A 20169-nucleotide genomic window follows, 5' to 3' on the forward strand; every position below is an offset into this window, starting at 1 on the left:
AACGTCTAGAGCAGTGTTCCCCAACCTTGGGCCTCCAGCTGTTTTTGGACTACAATTCCCATCATCCTTGACCACTGGTCTTGCTAGCGAGGGATGATGGGAGTTGTAGTCTAAAAACAGCTGGAGGCCCAAGGTTGGGGAACACTGGTCTAGAGGGTCGAGTTTGAGGAAGCCTGCTATACCCACTTAATGGGTTTGCTACTATGTTGTAATGTGTTCTTCCTTGCTGGTTGAGTCTCAGATTGCCTGCCATGACTGGGAGAGAGGGCAAAGGGTACCTGTTATCTCTGGAAACAGAATATGCCCAGGCTGATGGCTAGATGTGAGTGAGGATGAGTAATAGAATTGTTGCCAGCAGTATGCTGATGACCACGGCTCTTCTTCTCTTTTACATCTTCAGGGATAGCAGTGGATGTGCTGGACCGTTGTCTTGTCTTGGTAATGGACCGGATGAGAGCCAACAAACTTGAAACTCAATCCAGATAAGACAGAGGCACTGTTATTGAGCTGGATGGATGGGAGATGGCCTGCTCTTGATGGGGTTACACTGCTTCTGAAGGAGCGGGTACACAGCTTGGGGGTTCTTATGGGTCCATATCTGTCACTTGAGGCTCAGACGGCACAGAGTGCCTTCTATCAGCTTTGGCTGATGGCCCAGCTGTGCCACTTTCTGGACAGGGATAGCCTGTTCTCTGTGCTCTGGTAATCTCTAGGTTAGATTACTGCAATGCGTTATACATAGGTCTGCCTCTGAAGAGAGTGTGGAATCTTCAGCTAATGCGGAATTCAGCGGCTGGGTTGATCATCAGGACAAGATGGCTTGAGCATATTACACTGAACCCTGGCCCCGACTGCAATGACTGCTGATTAGTTTCTGGATCCAATTCAAAATGCTTGTTTTGACTTGTAAAGCTTTAAATGGCTCAGGACTGCAATAACCCACAAACCTACCTGGACTCTGCAATCTTCATCTGAGGCCCTTCTTTGTGAGCCCCGTCCATGAGAGGTCCGGAGGATGACAACATGAGAACGGGCCTTTTTAGTGGTGGCTCCCAATCTGTGGAATGCTCCCCCATGAGAGGCTGTCTTTCAAGCTGCCTTTCAGCCTTTTCCCATGCTCCAACGGTCATCAGGAGTCAGTTTTATGCTCTTGCATGATTTTTAAAAATAAAAAATATTCAATGATCATTTCATATTGTTTGTTGCAGAATGATTGTTCCAAGGTACCTGCTTCATGACCCCTTTTCTTTCATACTCAGCAAATCAGTACATTGCAAATCCAGATTTAGATGTGGTTGTAGCCAAGTCGTCCTTTATTGCTAGCATGCTGTCTTGAGAACTGGTCCGTTTTGGCTAAATGTGAGAGAATCAAGCCTTCATTGTTACGAATTTGGTGCTCTGTCTGTTTCGTTCACTAATTTTCTGCAAACATACGCCATTTAGCTATGTTGCAAAACTGAACCTAGTGGTTTTTTTTAATGTTTTAATTAATGTATGCAAAATAACTTTGTGCTATCAAACATTCCATCTAATTATATTCATTACTTGCTTCTCCAGGACAGGTTTTAATTAGTTATACAACAATGTAGATCAATACTCATCGTGCACCCATTGCAATTTGCAAAACGTATGCACTTTCCTAGATGACTTAATTATTGTAACTGTAGCAGAGAGATTTCCTCTAGCTATGTTGTCTTTTTGCCCAAGTCTTCCTTTGTTCTTAAAAAAATAAATAATACCGTCTTTATAAGAATATGCTCAAATACACCCATGTGCCTCTCAATTATCTCATTGCGCGCGAAGAACTTCTGGTGGTTCTTGCTCACTTCTGGGTTCCTGCAATAGTCGTATTAACCACTTTGTGCTGCAGATTTCTTAAGGGCCAAATCTAGAAATGAAAGTTTCTTTCCCATGATCCATTTTAAAAATGGAAACACAGCCTTGGAGCCAGCATTGGAAGAGTGGCAGAGAAGGAGACCCTATAGCCACTGGCGGAGGAACGTGGGGCGAGGCGGGGGGAGCGCACCGCCTCTAGCACCACCAGAGAGGGGAGTACCATCGTGGCTGCCCCCCCCCGGACACACCCCGCCCCACCCCAGGGACGCACACCATGCCCCAGCCTGCTCTCCTTCCCCGGTGCTGGAGCATGCAGCTTCGCCACTGCCTATAGCTCCCTCCACTGTGTGGAGGACTTTTTTTAAGGAAACAACAAACAACAGCCTTGAAGGGTAGCAATTGGAAGCAAGAGAGCACTGGGAAAAATGCCCAACCTTGTAATGCAGAGTTTGGCCCTTGGACCTCTTAGCTTAGTGAAGTGATGCCTTATCCATTGCCCTTTGGTTCTTGTTGAACCCCAGCCCTCATCACCACCAGCCAGAACAGCCAGGGAGTCATAGTCTAGCAATCTCTTGAGGGCCAAACATAAGTAAAAGGGGAATTTTTGCTATCACTACCTTCCCCACACCTCCTCCTCTCCTCTTATTTTAAAATTGTTTTGCTGTACATTTGCGCTCTAACTCTTCAGAGCAAGGCTTTCTTAGGCAGGAGAGTGTATGGCAGGCATAGGCAAACTCTGCCCTCCAGATGTTTTGGGACTACAACTCCCATCATCCCTAGCTAACAGGACCAGTGTTCAGGGATGCTGGGAGTTATAGTCCCAAAACATCTGGAGGGCCGAGTTTGCCTATGCCTGGTGTATGGGATGTCACACAGTGTCTTTAAAAATAAATAAATCTCTAACTATGTATAGACTTCAAAATATTTTTTAAAAGGAAATTCTATCCGTGAAGGCACTTTCCTGGTCCACTTCAGCCACAATGTCTTGCTCTAAGAAAGGACTCAATATTTTTTTTGCGGGGGGATTGCTCTAAAGAACCCCACACCAGTTACGAGTCTCACCTGGTGGGCGGGCAACAGCTTATGAGAAGAAAGTAGGGATGCAGGTGGCACTGTGGTCTAAACCACTGAGCCTCTTGGACTCGCCGATCGGAAGGTCAGCGGTTCAGATCCATGTGACAGAGTCAGCTCCCGTTGCTCTGTCCCAGCTCCTGCATACCAGTGCGAGTAGATAAATAGGTACCGCTCTGGCAGGAAGGTAAACGGCGTTTCCGTGCGCTCTGGCATTCATCACAGTGTCCCATTGCACCAGAAGCGGTTTAGTCCTGCTGGCCACATGACCCAGAAAGCTGTCTGTGGACAAACGCCGGCTCCCTCGGCCTGAAAGCGAGATGGGCGCCATACCCCATAGTCCAGGGGCCCTTTATCTTTTTTTGAATGAGAAGAAACCAGGAGCCCAGGGGTGCTAATTTCCCTTCCACCATGAAAAGGCTGGCTCTGTATGGAAGATAATTCAGCTATGTGAGAAGCAGCTTAGTTCAGAAGTGGGCATGGGTTTTTTTCCCCAAAGAGATGCTCACTGACATACAAAGGTCTGGTGAGTGTCTGTGTGCCCTCATGTGATGTTAGCGTGTTTTAGGTGCTTCCTGATAAAGATATTGGCTTCTTGCTGCCCTGGTGCCAGAAGGAAAAAATGAGCAGACCTGAACAACGTGCGGCATAGTTGTCTCGTTGCCATTTGCTGAATATATATATATATATTTTTAAAAAAGCAGAACCTCAAATGAACCTACTGAATTTCTTAGAGTAGTGCAGCACAGTGACTTGCTTGCAGATCGCCTCTTAGTGGGAAGTCTCCCTGAGAAGAACGGTTTCTAATTCTGATTACACCACGGGCAATTTCACTTTGTTTACAGTAGAAGGGTCCAGATTGGGCATGCTTCATAACTCCACAATAACTGGATCTGATTTGGTTTTTTAGTGCGAAGAAGGGCCATAGCTTGTTGATAGAGCATATGCTTCGCGTGTGGCAGTTCTCAGCTTCCGGCCTAGGCATCTCCAGGAACGAACAATATAGGCAGCTGTCTAATCCTGGAGAAGAACCATTGTCAATCACAGTAGACATCACTGAGCTGAGATGGAACAATAGCCTGCCTTGGATTAATGCAGTTCTTACGTAACTTTAATAACAGAATTATCAATAAAGTAAAGATGGGGTTGGTGTAGTTTCAAACAATATCTGCAAAAATTAGTAGGAAATTATGAAAAACAAAAGGCCTCTAAGATGAATTGGAAATGAATTTGTTGCCATCCAAGTAATGCCTTCACCCTCTTACAAAATTAGGCTTTGTGTTAGTTTAGCAGGGATGTGGTTTTGTTTTTTTTAACGCTCAACAGACTGTTAACAATAAGCCCAAAATGGAAGCTGCTATAATTTTCTTCAGCTTGCTTAAGTGTGTGCAGATTCGTTTTTTAATTATGCCCTCTCTGTTTGGACTACGGATTCTAGGTAATGCAAGAAAAATGTCGTAAGCTTGGGAATAGTTTATTACTATTTAATGCAAAACTGTCTGTTAATTGGCTGGGGCAGAAGCTGCGGATTTCAGCTCAGGCGGACAAAACGTAGTGCAATTCTACCTAGAGCGGAAGGTGCAGTCTGCCGAGGATTGCTGCTTCACAGCCTCCTGAAATCCTAAAATGCAAGATGGGTGCTCCCCACCTGCCACCCAAAGGACTCTCATAAATCTCAGCTCTCCACAGTGCAACAGACAAAGCCTGAAATCAGTTCATCAACAGATTCATCTTGGGAGTAAGATGGTCAGTGCCATCAGTCTTGGGAGGACTGTTTCCTTTAGGCCTTCCCCACAGCAGTTCTGGAACGCCATTCCCAAAGTCATGGATTCACTGTTAGAAGCCAGAGGCTACCTGGGGCTCAGATCATGTGAAGGTAGCCAACTTTGTGCCCTGCAGATGTTGTTGAACTCCAGCCGCTATCAGCCCCAATGGCTGTTGGCCAAAGATGGTGATGTTCTCCAGATCTCCGCTGCAACTCCCATCGCAGTGGCTGCCTCTACTTTACTCGCGCTTTGTCTCCCCTGGGACTGGTCACCCGTTTTTCTTGTCAAATGCCATATCTCCTTCTGTGTGGCAGACTTTTGTTTCTGCAACAAAACGGAACCGCTACCAGATTTTAGGGTCCGATCCAAAGATTTGTATATATGTGTGATTGTGGTTGGCTAGCTTCCTTTCCAGGGAAAAGTGTAAACTCTAGGGAAGGGGACTGAAGAACAAAGGCAGGGCTCAGTTTTCTGCTAGACTTGAGAGCTTTTGCTATTTGCTCCCACTATGTTTCATTAAGCTTGACCTTTTCAGCCAGCTGGACAGTCCGGCTTTGCTGTCTTGGACGTGCTAGGTGACATCTTCTGATCCTGCTGAGAAGTACTGGGCTCTGCCTCTACCTCACCAGGCTCCATTCCAGATCCCAGACTCTGCCCTCTCCTGGGGTCTGAGTCTGGCAACCTTGGCAACAAAACATCAGCTTCCTGCAGCTCCACTCCTTACTCTGTTGCTACCTGGTCTCGCTTTCACTCTACAAGCCTTGCTGTTTCTGTTTCTCTGTTGCTCCTTTTGCACCTGCTTTCCAGAGTTGTCCTCTGCTTGCCTCCCTGACCTACTATTTTTTTGATCTGATCCTGTAAATATCCCTTTCCTCTTTCCCTCTCCTGGAGAGGCTCTTATCCCACGGAGAAGGGAGCACAAAACCCCTATAGGGCCTTTTTTGGGCTGTGTTAATCTTGCCAGCTGTAATAATGTTGCAGCCAATTCGCACAGTGCTGCAACCTCCAGCTGAATCATTGAGGCCCTTAGATGCTCTGCCACTGAGCTATGGCCCCAACTCTTCCACATGTGAATTGACTGTAGGGTGTAAACTGTACAGTGCAAGCAGTACATATGCACATAGTCCAACATGATGATTTGATACAGTAAGCCCACAACTTACACGAGGGTTATGTCCCAGGATCGGTGCCTGAAACCAAAACCACGTACAGTGGTACCTTGGTTCTCAAACAGCTTGGTACTTGAACAACTTCAAACCAGAACGCTGCAAGCCCATTTGCGAACTTTTTTCAGAAGCTGAACATGCTCCGTTTTGAGTGTTATGCTTTTGTTCTGAGTGCCACACTTCCGTTCTGAGTGCCACACTTGCATTTTGAGTGTTATGCTGAGGTCTGTCTGTTTTTACTATTTATTTTGTGTTTTTGCGGCTTTTTTTGTTTGTTTTTGTGACTGTGTGGAACCCAGTTCAGCTACCGATTGATTGATTGTGTGCCTGCAGTACTGTACATTGTTTATTGCTTTCATTTTATGGATCAATGGTCTCGTTAGATAGTAAAATTCATGTTAAATTGCTGTTTTAGGGGTTGTTTTTAAAAGTCTGGAATGGATTACCGTAATCCATTTTGCATTACTTTCTATGGGAAAGTGCGCCTTGGTTTTGGAACGCTTTGGTTTTGGAACGGACTTCCAGAACGGATTAAGTTTGAGAACCAAGGTACCACTGTATAGTCAAAACACATTGGGTGCAAGGCGGGTGGGATTGCCGGAGTCTTTTCCCCCAGATGCCTGTCCCCTTTCCACCCCCTTTTTATTTATTTTTATGCCATGTGCGTAAAGCTGAATGCACAAAAGTTAAATGCACGTAAGGTTTGAGTTTACTGTGCATGCAGTATATAGTTCTCTCTCTCCTCTTCCCCTGCCTGGTCGTGCTCGGGAAAATATGGTCCACAATGCTAAGAGGAGGATGCTTTGCTTTTGGATTAAGGCATCTGCTATACTAGAGACTCCCTAGAGGTGCTTCAGAGCTCCAGCTGTGCTTGCTTTAATGGAGGTTGTGAGTGTGTGCTGTGAGCAGTTGTTTTTTTTAGCATTAGAGTAGAATAGAATAAATGGGACGTGGGTGGCGCTGTGGGTTAAACCACAAAGCCTAGGACTTGCCGATCAGAAGTCGGCGGTTCGAATCCCCATGATGGGGTGAGCTCCCGTTGCTCGGTCCCAGCTCCTGCCCACCTAGCAGTTTGAAAGCACAAAGTGCAAGTAGATAAATAGGTACTGCTCCGGCGGGAAGGTAAATGGCGTTTCTGTGCGCTGCTCTGGTTCGCCAGAAGCGGCTTAGTCCTGCTGGCCACATGACCCGGAAGCTGTACGCCGGCTCCCTCGGCCAATAAAGCGAGATGAGCGCTGCAACCCCAGAGTCAGCCATGACTGGACCTAATGGTCAGGGGTGCCTTTACCTTTAGAATAGAATTTTAAAAAGTAAATGGTTGTTTCCTGTGGCAACCATGATTATTTACCTCCCCCTGCAACACCCCTAATTCACATTCTTTTTTATTTTTTTGTTTTTCAGTGAATTTATTGGACTCTCGATCAGTAATGGGGGATCTTGGATGGATAGCCTACCCGAAGAATGGGGTAAGTTTCTCTTGTGCCATGTGATGTTCTAATGATAGTTCTCCTTCATGCAAGGTTCTCCAGAGTAGTTTGTTCACCCCTACGCTCAAGGTTGCAATCCGTCTTCCAGATAACTCTGCCCAGAGTCTCCCAGATCTTGGGGCCAAATCACATGTTTAAACAAGTATGTCTAACATGGCCTCTTTTATCTTTGGGGCAAAAACACCAGTGGGTGCCCATTCTGGATAATATGCTCTGGAACAGGACCCCCTATGACTGTTTTTGATCCACAATAAATGGGACACTGAACCTTGCTGCTTTTAACCCAGCATGCTTCTGTCATGCCTTCAAATTCACTATACTTTTGTTGTTCTGACCTCTCCCTTCAGATGGGTGGGTGTGGAGTCATCGTCAAGCCTGTAGAGGTTTTGCACTCCAAAATCTTGGAGTCTGCAAGGATTCTTATCTCCTTTTCTTATTGGAGGTTCCCATTGAAGACTGTTAAAGCAGTAGCATTCAATATGGTGCCCTCCACTTGAGGCTGGACTCCAGTTTCCATCATCCCTGGCCATTGGCCATGAAGGCCAGAGAAGATGAGAGTTGCTGTCCAACCTTCCCGTTAAAGGGTCATCTTGGACTCTTAGCATGCTACCAGCTTGGAAAAGGAAATGGTCAGTCTATAGGTGCAACAACTATGATTGACTAAAATAATGGAGGGTATTTTTTTCCCTTTTTTAAAAAGATTTTTAAAAAACCAAGATGGCCAGACTGTTGACTACTTTCCAGAATTCCCTAGGGCCTTCTGGTGGTTCCCTCACTGTGAGAAGTGAGGTTACAGGGAACCAGGCAGAGGGCCTTCTCGGTGGTGGCGCCTGTCCCATGGAATGCCCTCCCATCAGATGTCAAGGAAATAAACAACTATCTGATTTTTAGAAATTATTATTATTATTATTATTATTATTATTATTATTATTAATAATAATAATAATAATATTGACTTGAGTTCAGTAAACCCACTTCTCTGAGATTTGTGCCCCAATATATTCACAGCCTTTATTCAGATGTCGGAAATGCTGCTTCATTTCTCTACAACTGGCGCGCCATTTGTTTTCTCTCGTTTTCCCTAATATCCCCTGTCTCTCAAGATCTGCTCTATGTAAATATTTAATTCTCAATTCCAGATATAGATTTGAAAAGTGGTTGCTGTAATTAAAATGAAACCGGAGGAGGAGAAGCTTCTGAAGGCTGAACTTCCTTCCCCATATGCTCTGCTGTCAGGACGTCCTTTGAGGGATGCTTAGTGTACTAAAGATTCATCTTCTTGTGGTGCTTTAGCAAGGTTTAGCCAGAAAACAACCCTTCCTTTCAATAGACTGCCTGATTAATGCCTATTACTAATATAGCAGTCTTCATCATTTTAATAGCTTCCCAGTGCTTTGTAGTGATTCAGTGTGATGGTTTGCTTTAAACTAGCAAATTCAAATTACTTTCTGGAAATATTTATGCTTGGTTTGAAGTATGTCGTTTTTATAAAATAAAATAAAATAAAAATAAAGGAGATCTGTTAATGGCAGCTGCAAAATATTTCTTGACTTCTAAATCTCAGTCTACAAAAAAAAACAAAACAGCAGATTGCATGGTGGAGGAAATTGCACGATGAGTCCCTCATGTAGAAGCAAAACCACATGTCAGGGGGAGAAGGCAGGGTTACAGAACTTCATGGCATACTAGTTCCAAATGTGGAGAGAGGCTTTCAAAACGTGGAAGGCCACTCAAACATTTGATTTTCGCTCCTATAATATGTTCACAAATGAGTCAGTTGAATTATATAGTCACTGACCTTAAGTAATGTGATGACTACTACAACAGCAATTCTTTATTGCGTGTTGAGGTCCCCAATAACTCACACATCACACAGAAATTTTGTTTAAGGTTTTTGGCATAGTTTTGGCCACAACTTTATTAAAATACAAACATGTGAGTGCTTGCTTAGGCATTGGTTGCGACTATCTGCCCCCCAGTGGGGGACAGACTGACATTCCGCACGCCTGTGAAAGTCAGAAAAGGGGAATACACTTGGGGGTAGCGACCGAGCAGGGAACCTGCCCTCAGCCCTCCCCAAATGCAACCAGGGGCTCTTGCATGGCCCGGGCCCCTTGACAGGGTGGACAAAAGCAATAGTGAGCCCCTGTATTCCTTTAACGGAATCCCTTGCAGCAGCAGCATTAGAGGGGCAGGCACAGCCAATCCATGCCCCTCAACCAACCAAACCATAAACCAATGCCTAACCGCAACCTTACAAGTTGTGACGATTTGCTACGCAGTAGGCAAAAACCAAATGGCCCCAGCCAATCAGCCAGATGGACAAAATTCCTACTGGGCCCCTGCCCCAAGAGCAGACGACCCCATGACAGGCATAGCAAGGTCAAAGCAAACAACCCTAAATATAGGAGGGTGGGACGGGCAATCTGATGCACGGGGCGAAAAGAGGAAGCTCTATGCCTCATGCAGGGAGTTTTAACATTTCTGGCTGTCAATCATCAAATGGCAACATTAACATCTTCTCAACAGAAAGGGAAACCCAATCACATCAGTGGCCAATGATCAATTAGCCCGCCCCACAACTTTGGAGTGTCCTGTCGGCCCCCACCGCAACACGTGCTCTCCATGAAGGAGAACACGCTTTGTGGCCCAAAGACCCACCTGACGATATTCAATGCATATAAAATACATTGAAAGCACACAGATTACTAGGACATAAGACATCATAAGACAATGCTAGTTTCTGACTTTTGTCTAATACATATCGATCTCTGATCCTGACCACCAGAGACAGAAACTTGTCAGTGGCCAAAGTCACACTGGAAATCTCATCGTCTAGTAAGCAACTTGGCATAGAACTGGGCAGATTTACCTGGTAGATTTGCCACTAGTGGATTAATCAGATGTTGTCGGGTCCCAGCATTTGATGACTAAACCAGAGCTCAACCAGTAGTAGTAAATTAGTGAGGAGTTTCCTTCATCCATTTACATGGATGCTCAATATGGCATGCATGCCCCTTTTCTCATTTATTCTTGCAAGAACTCAGTGAAGTAGGCTGCTTTGGATTTTTGTAGGTGTGTTTTGTTAGTGGGTCTCAACAAGATGGATCCCTTTTTAAATCATGGAATATCAGAGAAGGCTGGCTAACCTTAACTTCTGAAATAACTTTTAGTACTTCTGCTGTGTAAAATTGCACCCAGCAAGTTTAGTTCTGTTCTTATTCTGTTGCCACTATTTCCCTTAAAGGTAAAGGTAAAGGGACCCCTGACTATTAAGTCCAGTCGTGGCCGACTTTGGGGTTGCGGCGCTCATCTTGCTTTATTGGCCGAGGGAGCCGGCGTCCAGCTTCCAGGTCATGTGGCCAGCATGAATAAGCTGCTTTTGGTGAACCAGAGCAGCACACGGAAACGCTGTATACCTTTCCGCCGGAGCGGTACCTATTTATCTACTTGCACTTTGATGTGCTTTCGAACTGCTAGGTTGGCAGGAGCTGGGACTGAGCAACGGGAGCTCACCCCGTCGCAGGGATTCGAACCGCTGACCTTCTGATCAGCAAGTCCTAGGCTCTGTGGTTTAACCCACAGCGCCACCCACGTCCCAAGTACTATTTCCCTTACCTACAGTTAATTCCAGCGCTGACTGTCTCATTTTGGTTTGTAGATTGGAACATCGAATCAGCAATATAAACACCATGTTTCAGAACAGATGCAAACATAGTTGAAAAGCACCTGTATCTTTGACCTGTAGCTTGCTTCTGGCTACATTCAGACACGGGGCTTATTGCATAAGTTTTCCTGGTTATAATGCTAGTGCTTCTGCCTCTTGTTGTGTTGTGTCACGGAACGGTGGGTTTTTGATTGACACACCACCACGTTGCACTAAAATTTTAAATCTCAGATGGTGGGAAGGAATTGTGTGTACTGGGACACCAATCCAAATTTTGTAATGCAAGCAGTGGTGGCGCTATTGTGAAAACCGCAGGAAAATTACAACACAAATCTCCAAGTTAACGGGGTTGCAAATTGCTTTTTCTTTCCTGGAAACAATTAACCCAGAAATGAGCACTAAACTTCTACTAGATTTCCAGAAGCGGCTTTTATGTTGTGTGAAAGATCACATAAAACTTGAAAATGAACAGGTAAGGAAATGTTGAAAAAATGGCACAAAGTGCTGCCTGAATACAGCCTCTGTACTCAAAGTAGTATAGTGGTAACTTGGTTCTCAAACGCTTTGGTTCCCAAACACCAAAAACCTGGAAGTAAGTGTTCCGGTTTTCAAACATTTTTCAGAAGCCGAACATCCGATGCGGCTGTCAGCTATTGTTTCCGAGGCGCCTGCACCAATCAGAAGCTGCGCCTTGGTTTTCGAACATTTTGGAAGTCAAACGGACTTCTGGAATCGATTAAGTTCAAGAACCAAGGTCCCACTGTATTTGGTGCTTTTGGTTTTGCTATTTATTTTGCGTTTTTATTTTTAAGGCTTTTTCGGTTAATTTGATTTTGTGACTGTGTGGTACGCAGTTCAGCTGATTGATTGATTGATTGATTGATTGATTGATTGTGTGGCTGTGGCAATGGATAAAAGTCCCCCCTCCAAACAATGAATATCATCAGAGCAAGTAAGAAAAAAAAATAATTTTCATCATTTACAATACTATCTTATTTATTTTATAGTACAGTACATTGATTATTGCTTTCATTTTATGGATCAATAATCTCGTCAGAGAGTAAAATTCATGTAAATTGATGTTTTACGGGTTGTTTTTAAAAGTCTGGAACGGATTAATCCATTTTGCATTACTTTCAATGGGAAAGTGTGCCTTGGTTTTGGAATGCTTTGGTTTTGGAACGGACTTCTGGAATGGATTAAGTTTGAGAACCAAGGCACCACTGTATTAGCTAACAGGTTACAGGCAAAGCAAATATTGCATCTTTCTTCCTAAACTGGAAGCTAAGCCTCTGGCCCCCTTATTGCTCCCTTGAGCTCATTGAAAACAGGCAGCTTTTTAAATTTTTGTGATATGTAGGGGATTTTTGGAAAGCCATGCCTAGCATTCAAACTTAACCGTATTAGAAATGAACCATAGTGTTGAATAAGATTGGCATAGTAGACTTGTTTATGCAGTTGGGGAACTGGTTTTGTGGTATGGTTATATGCCCAATGAATTAATGAGAGGCTAAAATGAGAAGAGTTTGTGGGTCAGTTGGGGCTTTTCACTCCGTGCTGTGAAAAAAAAAAGTAGCAGTGACTTATGAGTTTGGGAGTTGAGAGATGTGGTTTATGTGAACAGTTTTAGGATTTGCTCAGGGTCCTTGTTGGTCCTCATCAGCGGTAGGCACTGAACCCTCACATAATACTAAGTTATTACAGTTTTCTTAATAACTTAGTATTATGTGAGGGTTCAGTGCCCTTTGAAATATTCAACAGTGTCCTTTGAGATAGTCAACAGTTCAGTCGTACCTTGGCTCTTGAATGGCTTGCGATTCGAATGGTTTGGCTCCCAAACACCTCAAACCCAGAAGTGAATGTTCTGGTTTGCGAACGTTTTTTGGAAGCCGAACGTCTGCAGCTTCCGATTGGCTGCAGGAACCTCCTGCAGCCAATCGGAAGCCGCACCTTGGTTGTCGAACATATTGGAAGTCAAATGGACTTCCGGAACAGATTCTGTACGACAACCAAGGTATGACTGTATGGTTATCAGGATGGTAGATTAAAAAAAAGCCAGATATCAACTGCTATTGCTGATTTGTGTAACTGTGGCGTGGAAAATGTCCACAAGAGACTTGGCCACGTCTGCTTCGATAGCCATGCAGAAATTTTGGTGTGGTTTGTTATTTGACATTTTCTGCTTTTAGGACTGGGACTGAAAAAGTGTGGGAGGTGGGGCATAATACCCTCAAGCTGTGAGCCTTATGAAAATTGCCCTCTCAGTTGCTATCTAAAGCAGTTTGTTCTTGCATGCTTAATTTTTCTATGTGTTTCAAATAAACCACTCTGTGTGTGTATGCATGCAAAAAAGCTTATGGTCACCTGCAATTTGCAGAGTCTGTTCAGGCCTCGGCTTTGCTCTGTCTGCTTCATTTAGCATACAGTATAAACCACAGAGCCTAGGGCTTGCTGGCGGTTCAAATGCCCGTGACAGGGTGAGCTCCCGTTGCTTGGTCCCTGCTCCTGCCAACCTAGCAGTTCGAAAGCTCACCAGTGCAAGTAGATAAGTAGGTACTGCTCCAGCAGGAAGGTAAACAGCGTTTCCGTGCGCTGCTCTGGTTCGCCAGAAGCGGCTTAGTCCTGCTGGCCACATGACCCGGAAACTGTCTGCAGACAAACGCTGGCTCCCTCAGCCAGTAAAGCGAGATGAGCGCCGCAACCCCAGAGTCGTCCGTGACTGGACTTAACGGTCCGGGGTCCTTTTTATAGCGATGTCCACATCTTGTTCTGTAATCTCTCTGTCCTCCGCTCCGCTGCCCACCCCCAGCCTTTGTGAGAGCTTAATTTTCTTTGTCCTTTTGTCCTGCTTTTTAGCCACTCTCCCACTTTCAAACAAGAACACAACAACACCTGCCTGCCTTGTGTGCAACTCATCCCTGCTTTCCTCCAGTGATTTCACTGAACTTCCTGTAGTCAGGAACACTGCTCGGTATTCCTCTGAGTATTTGCAGTGTGTTGTGGCTCACTGTTCAATTACTTGCTGCTGCTGCTGCTGCTGTTTGTTTTTCTGTCTGAGCTTCTTTTTTTAAAAAATAATAATAATAAGATGAAGACAGATGACACCAAAAAAGCCAGAATCATGCATGGATCTTTGTCATTGCAGAATATTTTTCTTAAAAGGTTGATTCTTTTATTTCCACCCCCCCCCCGCTACACCCCACCACCAAAGAAACAAGTCAAGTAATTGCTCCTGACGAGGGAGGGGGCATAATTGTGGGCCTGCAGGGAATGCCAGCTAAATATATGAAGCAGATACAGTGGTACCTCTGGTTACAGACGCTTCAGGTTACAGACTCCGCTAACCCAGAAATAGTACCTTGGGTTAAGAACTTTGCTTCAGGATGAGAACAGAAATTGTGTGGTGGTGTTGCAGCGGCAGTGGGAGGCCCCATTAGCTAAAGTGGTACCTCAGGTTAAGAACAGTTTCAGGTTAAGTACGGACCTCCGGAACGAATTAAGTACTTAACCTGAGGTACCACTGTATCTGCGGCCTGTGTGTGATTTTGCGTTTTTGCTTTGTTCCCCCTTGCTACTGTTCTTTCTCTTTTGAAATGCACATTCTCTAAAACTCCAAACTAAATGGGTATGAGTCAGGTGCTGCAGCAACAGTTTCCGTAGCACACTGCTATTATTTATGTGTTTTATGTGTTTTGTGTATCCTCCTTCACTCGTATGCACCAGAGCAGTTTACATCAATAAAAATGTTTTTAAAAATACAATAGAATAAAATGCAAGCATAATAAACAGTTCATAGCTCCAACACGTGGAGGGGGCGGAGCATTAAAGAATTCACCTGTTCCTTAAAAATCCAGTTGTAAAAGTAACATCTACCATTGTAGTGTGACAAGTGTGCCTATTGTGGTGATAGAAGTCTGTTAGCAAAAATTGATGGGCTCCTGCTGCCTCCCTTCTCTCTCAAGATAGTTTCTGGTCTAGTCAGCTTCAATTAAAATGCACATCATTTTGTTATTGTCGAATTCCAAATAAAGTTTATAAAATCTAATTAAAAAAAAGGTCCATACATGTATAAGTGTCTATTCTACCTGTCTGTTCATAGTTCCACATAGTTCATAGTTACAGTTCCACAGAATCTTTTCACAGAGTCTAAGACAAGGATTTCTGGAATATTAGCCTTGTTTTGCCATCCTAGGCTTCATGAGTAGAACAGGGTCAACAGGATAGTGGATCTTGTAGCATAGTAGTGGTTGCAGACTCTGTGAAAGGTTCTGTGGAACTGTAACTATGCATGAACTGACTAGAGAATGAACTGATCCACTGGGTCTTCTGCTTTTTTCGCTGAACTTTATGAGACCTCTGTTGAAATCTACAGCTTGATACAATGAATAGCATACCTTATTTATTCAAATGTACAGCCGGTTACATCTTGGAAATCTCAACTAAAGCATCTCTGACAAATGGCCACCCAAGCTCTGCTTAAATACCTCCAATGAAGAGGAGTCCACAACCTCCTGAGAAAGTTCATTCCACTGTCAAACAGCTCAGGTTTAGCCAAAATCTCCTTTCTTGTAACTTGAATCCATTGATTCGGGTCCTACCTTCCAGAGCAGGAGAAAACAAACTTGCTGGATCTTCCATGTGAGAACCCTTCAGATATTTGAAGATGGCTATCACATCTCCTCTCGGTCTCCTCTAGTAACACTGGCGGAGGAACGGGGGGAGTGCACTGCCATTGGGGAGGGGGGTACCATTGCCGCCCCAACACGCACCGCGCACCCTCCCTGTGCCGGGTGCCACGGGTGGCGCACCACGTCTCCAGGATGCATTCCACGCTCCCGTGGGTGGTGCGCAAAGCCCCAGGATGCACGCCGCGCTCCCGCAGGTGGCATGCCACGCCCCCAGGACACATGCCACGCTCCCAGGGACGTGCGCCATGCCCTTGGGGCGCGTGCCAGCCATGCCCCCGCCTGCTCTCCGCCCCCTGTGCTGGAGCATACAGCTTTGCCACTGTCTAGTAATATTTTTATTGCTTCCCATTCCAAATTCAATTCCCATTTCAAATTTTGTTTGAGAGAGTGGGGGTCAGTTCTGGATGGGCAAGGAGTAGGGTTTTTGTTTTTTTTTAATAGGAGTAATATTATGTGTCTTTGCTATGGGGAAAATTATAATTGGACCGTTAACGTACACACACAACCATGTTGTGCTGCTTCTTTCGATCATACTATAGCTGCTGTAATTCTGCAAGTTCCCATTTTGAGAGGCTGCCCAGATTTACTGTAAATGTCCCAAAGGCGGCACAGTGTATATAAAAGATTTAACGTCTGCTACAGGGCTGTGCCCACTGTTGCTTTTTGCTCTGCCCTGTCACAAAACTGACTCTTGGGACGATTGCCCTGATATTGGGAAGAATTATTTGCAGTTGCCCTGAGACAGAAATACTCTTCTATGGAGAATTCAGTTTAAAGTTCCTTTTTTATGGTTAAAATGAAAACTGCTGCTTTGTGACTGCCTCATATGTCATGTAGGCTCTAGAAGACTTTGAGAAACTAGATATCTGATATAAAGGCCTTTTTATTATTTAAGGAAGGGGGAGGAGCCAAGGTATGTGTGTCTGATTTGTTTTTTAAGTTCATCATTATGTCTCTTTAATAGACTAATCAGATTTTTGGAAAATATGAAGGCATTTTGGAGAAATACTTCCTTTTCTACAAAGAAGAAATGAATATGTCCCTTGTATTGAGTAGAGGCATTGTGATACTCTGGCACATTTGATTTCCAACAGAAATGCCATAATTTTATTAGTGTGGTCAATTAACCTCCCTTCTGTTTGATTTTTTTTTTTTACTTATCTAGGGAAAACATCTGTAGAATAATTTAAAAATGGGGATGCACATCATACGAAATTCAACATGCACATAATTTATGCTTGCAGTTCCTAACATCGAGGATCTGCAAGGCACTTAGTGGAGTTTGCATGAATAACTGAGATTGGGATGGAAAAGCAGAATGCTCCATTGTTTTCTTTAATTTATTTCTTTAATTTGTATACCGACTTATACCTGTAGATCTCAGGGCGGTTCACAAAACAAAATCACAATATAAAAACAAAAAATACAGAATCTATGAAAGGGACTTGTTTTGCAAAGGCTTAATATCTGGACAGTGTTTGGCTTATATGCAAAGATTTGTAAATTTGTGGCTTTTTTAAAAAAAACACCAACCCACTCTGATCAAAGTTCTGAGCGCCTGAAGATGCTGAATTTTATTTCCTTGGGAAAACAGTCAAGCCAGCTTTCAGTTTCTTTATTTGTCTATGCCCCTGCCCAAGTTTGTTTATGGTGGGTCCACTGTCAAACTGTTCTTACACAATGCAGCTGTGAGTGGCAGGGTATCTGTGGGTTCAGTTGGTGAGCGATAATGATCTGCAAAGAAACCTGGAGCCTTAAGGCATTGGCCTGATCACACATCACAAAATGCAAGCTTATTCATTGTGTCAAAAATCCTTTTTTGACTGTGCTGCTGAAATAACCACCAGTATTATTCTGTGAGATTAAGCCCCTCCATTGCCTGACTATGCATCTGACGAAAGGGGTCTCAAGGCCATGAAAGCTTTTACTGAGATAAATTTGTTAGCCTTTAAGGGTACCACAAGATTTTTGTTTTTTTATTCATTTAGTAGCCATCTTTCCCTAGAGCAGGGATGGGAATGTGTGGCCTCCGGATGTTGTTGAATGGCAACCCCTGTCATCCCTGATGAACACGCACTAGCCACAATGGCCGCTGGAGTTCAACAAGACCTAGAGGCTTACAGCTTCCTCAGTTACCCCTAGAGATTGGGAGAAGCAAGAACAGTTCATTCTTAAGGGCAGAGAAGGTAACCAGAAAGAGATGGTGGGAAAAAGGATATTGTAGAACTGTCATCGCCCCTCCTCCCCTTTGTCTACCTTGATCTCCTCTTGACTACTCTGCCTGTTTCCAAGAGAGCCTACATAATTCTCAATATTTTATATTTATTAATTACATTTTTATGCCACCTTTATATTCCAATGAGCTGGAGGTGGTTCTCATCCTTCCCATTTCAACCCTCTGAGGTAGGATAGGCTAAGAGCTTTGTAGCTTCTGAATCCCTTGCCTTGCTTTTATACTTTGCAATCATGACTTCTGGACTGTGTGCTTTGCTGCTGAACCTGTACTATCGCTGTAGGGGAGCGGGTAGTGCTGTGGTCAAAACCACTGAGCCTCTTGGGCTTGCAGACCAGGAGGTCAGCGGTTCAAATCCCTGCAACGGGGTGAGCTCCCGTTGCTCTGTGCCAGCTCCTGCCAACCTAGCAGTCTGAAAGCACACCAGTGCAAGTAGATAAATAGGTACCATTGTGGTGGGAAGGTAAATGGCGTTTCTGTTAGGACTGTCTTAAACATATGCGGCGCCGGGGTGCAAAGATCCGCCCGGTGGCCCACCCCGGTTGCCCAGAGTTGTCGGCCTTTTTTTAGGGGGGGGGACCCCAAAGTTGACCTTTTTTTGAGGAAAGGTTCTCTAGAGTTCTTGGGCACCTGGGGGTTGGGCAACCAACGCAAGCAGCAGAGGAGCCCAGCACAACAAACCAGCCTGAGGCGTCGGCGTCAGCGACTGAGCTAAGTCAGGCACCTTGTGGTATAAGCAGCATGTGCTGGGCGGGCCTCTCCATGGCCCTACGCCAATCTCAGGCACGCAGGAGGGCGGAGCTGGCCAGCCGCCTCAGCATCTCACTGGCTTGGTTGCCCCCGAACTTGCGGCACAGTGCTTCCCGCAGCAGAAGAGTCCGCCGCGGCACTTCGACCGATGGGCGGGCTCTTCCCCGGACTCAACTCTTGGGCCCTGGACTCTCGGACTGGTGCTCCTGAGAGCCCAGCGCCCGGGTGCCCCGCACCCCTAGCTCCTATGGGTAAGACGGCCCTGGTTTCTGTGCCTCTGGCTTTCGTCATGGTGTCCCGTTGCACCAGAAGCGCATTAGTCATGCTGGCCACATGACCCGGAAAACCTGTCTGCGGACAAACACTGGCTCCTTGGCCTGAAAGCGAGATGAGCGCCGCAACCCCATAGTCACCTTTGAGTGAACTCAACTGTCCAGGGGTCCTTTACCTTTACCTTTTTTACTGTCACTACCTTGAACCACAAGTGAGAACCCCTGTTGTGTTTTGCACAGGAGCAGAACAAGAGGTTTCTCTTTACAGAAAGAGTTTATTTCGTACCTCCATAATCATCTTTGTGAAGAGGTTCTCTCCCTCCTCAAAAAAGAGGCACGAACCTGACTTTCCTTGTTCGCCTCTGCCTAGGCCTATCAGAGTCTGGATAATAATAGCAACAGTAATAAATCAGTGCCCCCTGCTGTTTTTATAAATGTTAATCAAATCTGTTAAATGCTTGACAAGTTGTTTCCCTACCAAATTATCATTTTAAGTCATTACTTGATTAAAGCAAGAAAATAAATCTTTTTTCATAAAAAGGATGTATTAGAAACAACATGTGGGCATGTTAATCACTTTTTTACCACAGCAGAAAAAATTACACGTGCATTGAAAAAAAATGCTAATATTAATATTTACAACCAGGGTGGAGGAGTCTTTCTTCTTTGACAATCACTCATAGCCAAGTAAGATTGTCTTCCATAAACACGGTTTTAACAATGAGTCCGTAAGTGACAGTAGAGGCCAATTCTGGATCCACACGTCCTTCCACAGTGGGGACATTGGTTTCCGGGCAGGAGTTGATCACGGTGTGGATTTGCCAAGTGTGCCTTCCTCTTAGCACGTTTCTCCCTTGCGTCCTGAGTTCGAGTGTCTTCAAAGATGAGTGCCAAAACCCCAGAGTCGTCCGCAACTGGACCTAATGGTCAGGGATCCCTTTACCTTTACCTCGGTTTAAAACAGCCCTGTTTACGAACTATTTGGTATAAGAACTTTGCAAAACCGAAAGTAGTGTCCCGGTTTGCGAACTTTACCTCAGTCTACAAACGGAAGCCGAACAGTGGAAGGGCACCGCCGGCAGGAGGCCTCATTAGGGAAAGCACACCTCGGTTTAGGAACAGTTTTGGTTTAAGAACAGACTTCCGGAATGGATTAAGTTTGTAAACCAAGGTACCACTGTAATGAGTTAGATATTAGTTTGTAGCTCTTGGACCATACCGTCATGCAAAGAG

The 20169-nt window shown here is 44.7% G+C and overlaps 1 protein-coding gene across 10 annotated transcripts in view; it reads left to right on the top strand.

The window, feature by feature from the left end:
• Positions 1 to 20169, top strand: part of EPHA5 (EPH receptor A5) — a 232952-nt gene that overhangs the window by 17710 nt on the left and 195073 nt on the right. For all 10 annotated transcript variants that reach the window (XM_053363669.1, XM_053363670.1, XM_053363671.1 and 7 more), the window contains exon 2: positions 7241 to 7305. In XM_053363669.1, coding sequence (XP_053219644.1) covers positions 7241 to 7305 — 65 coding nt within the window. The remainder of the gene's footprint in view (positions 1 to 7240; positions 7306 to 20169) is intronic.

This window comes from Podarcis raffonei, chromosome 13 (genome assembly GCF_027172205.1).
Source record: "Podarcis raffonei isolate rPodRaf1 chromosome 13, rPodRaf1.pri, whole genome shotgun sequence".
Lineage (NCBI taxonomy): Eukaryota > Metazoa > Chordata > Lepidosauria > Squamata > Lacertidae > Podarcis > Podarcis raffonei.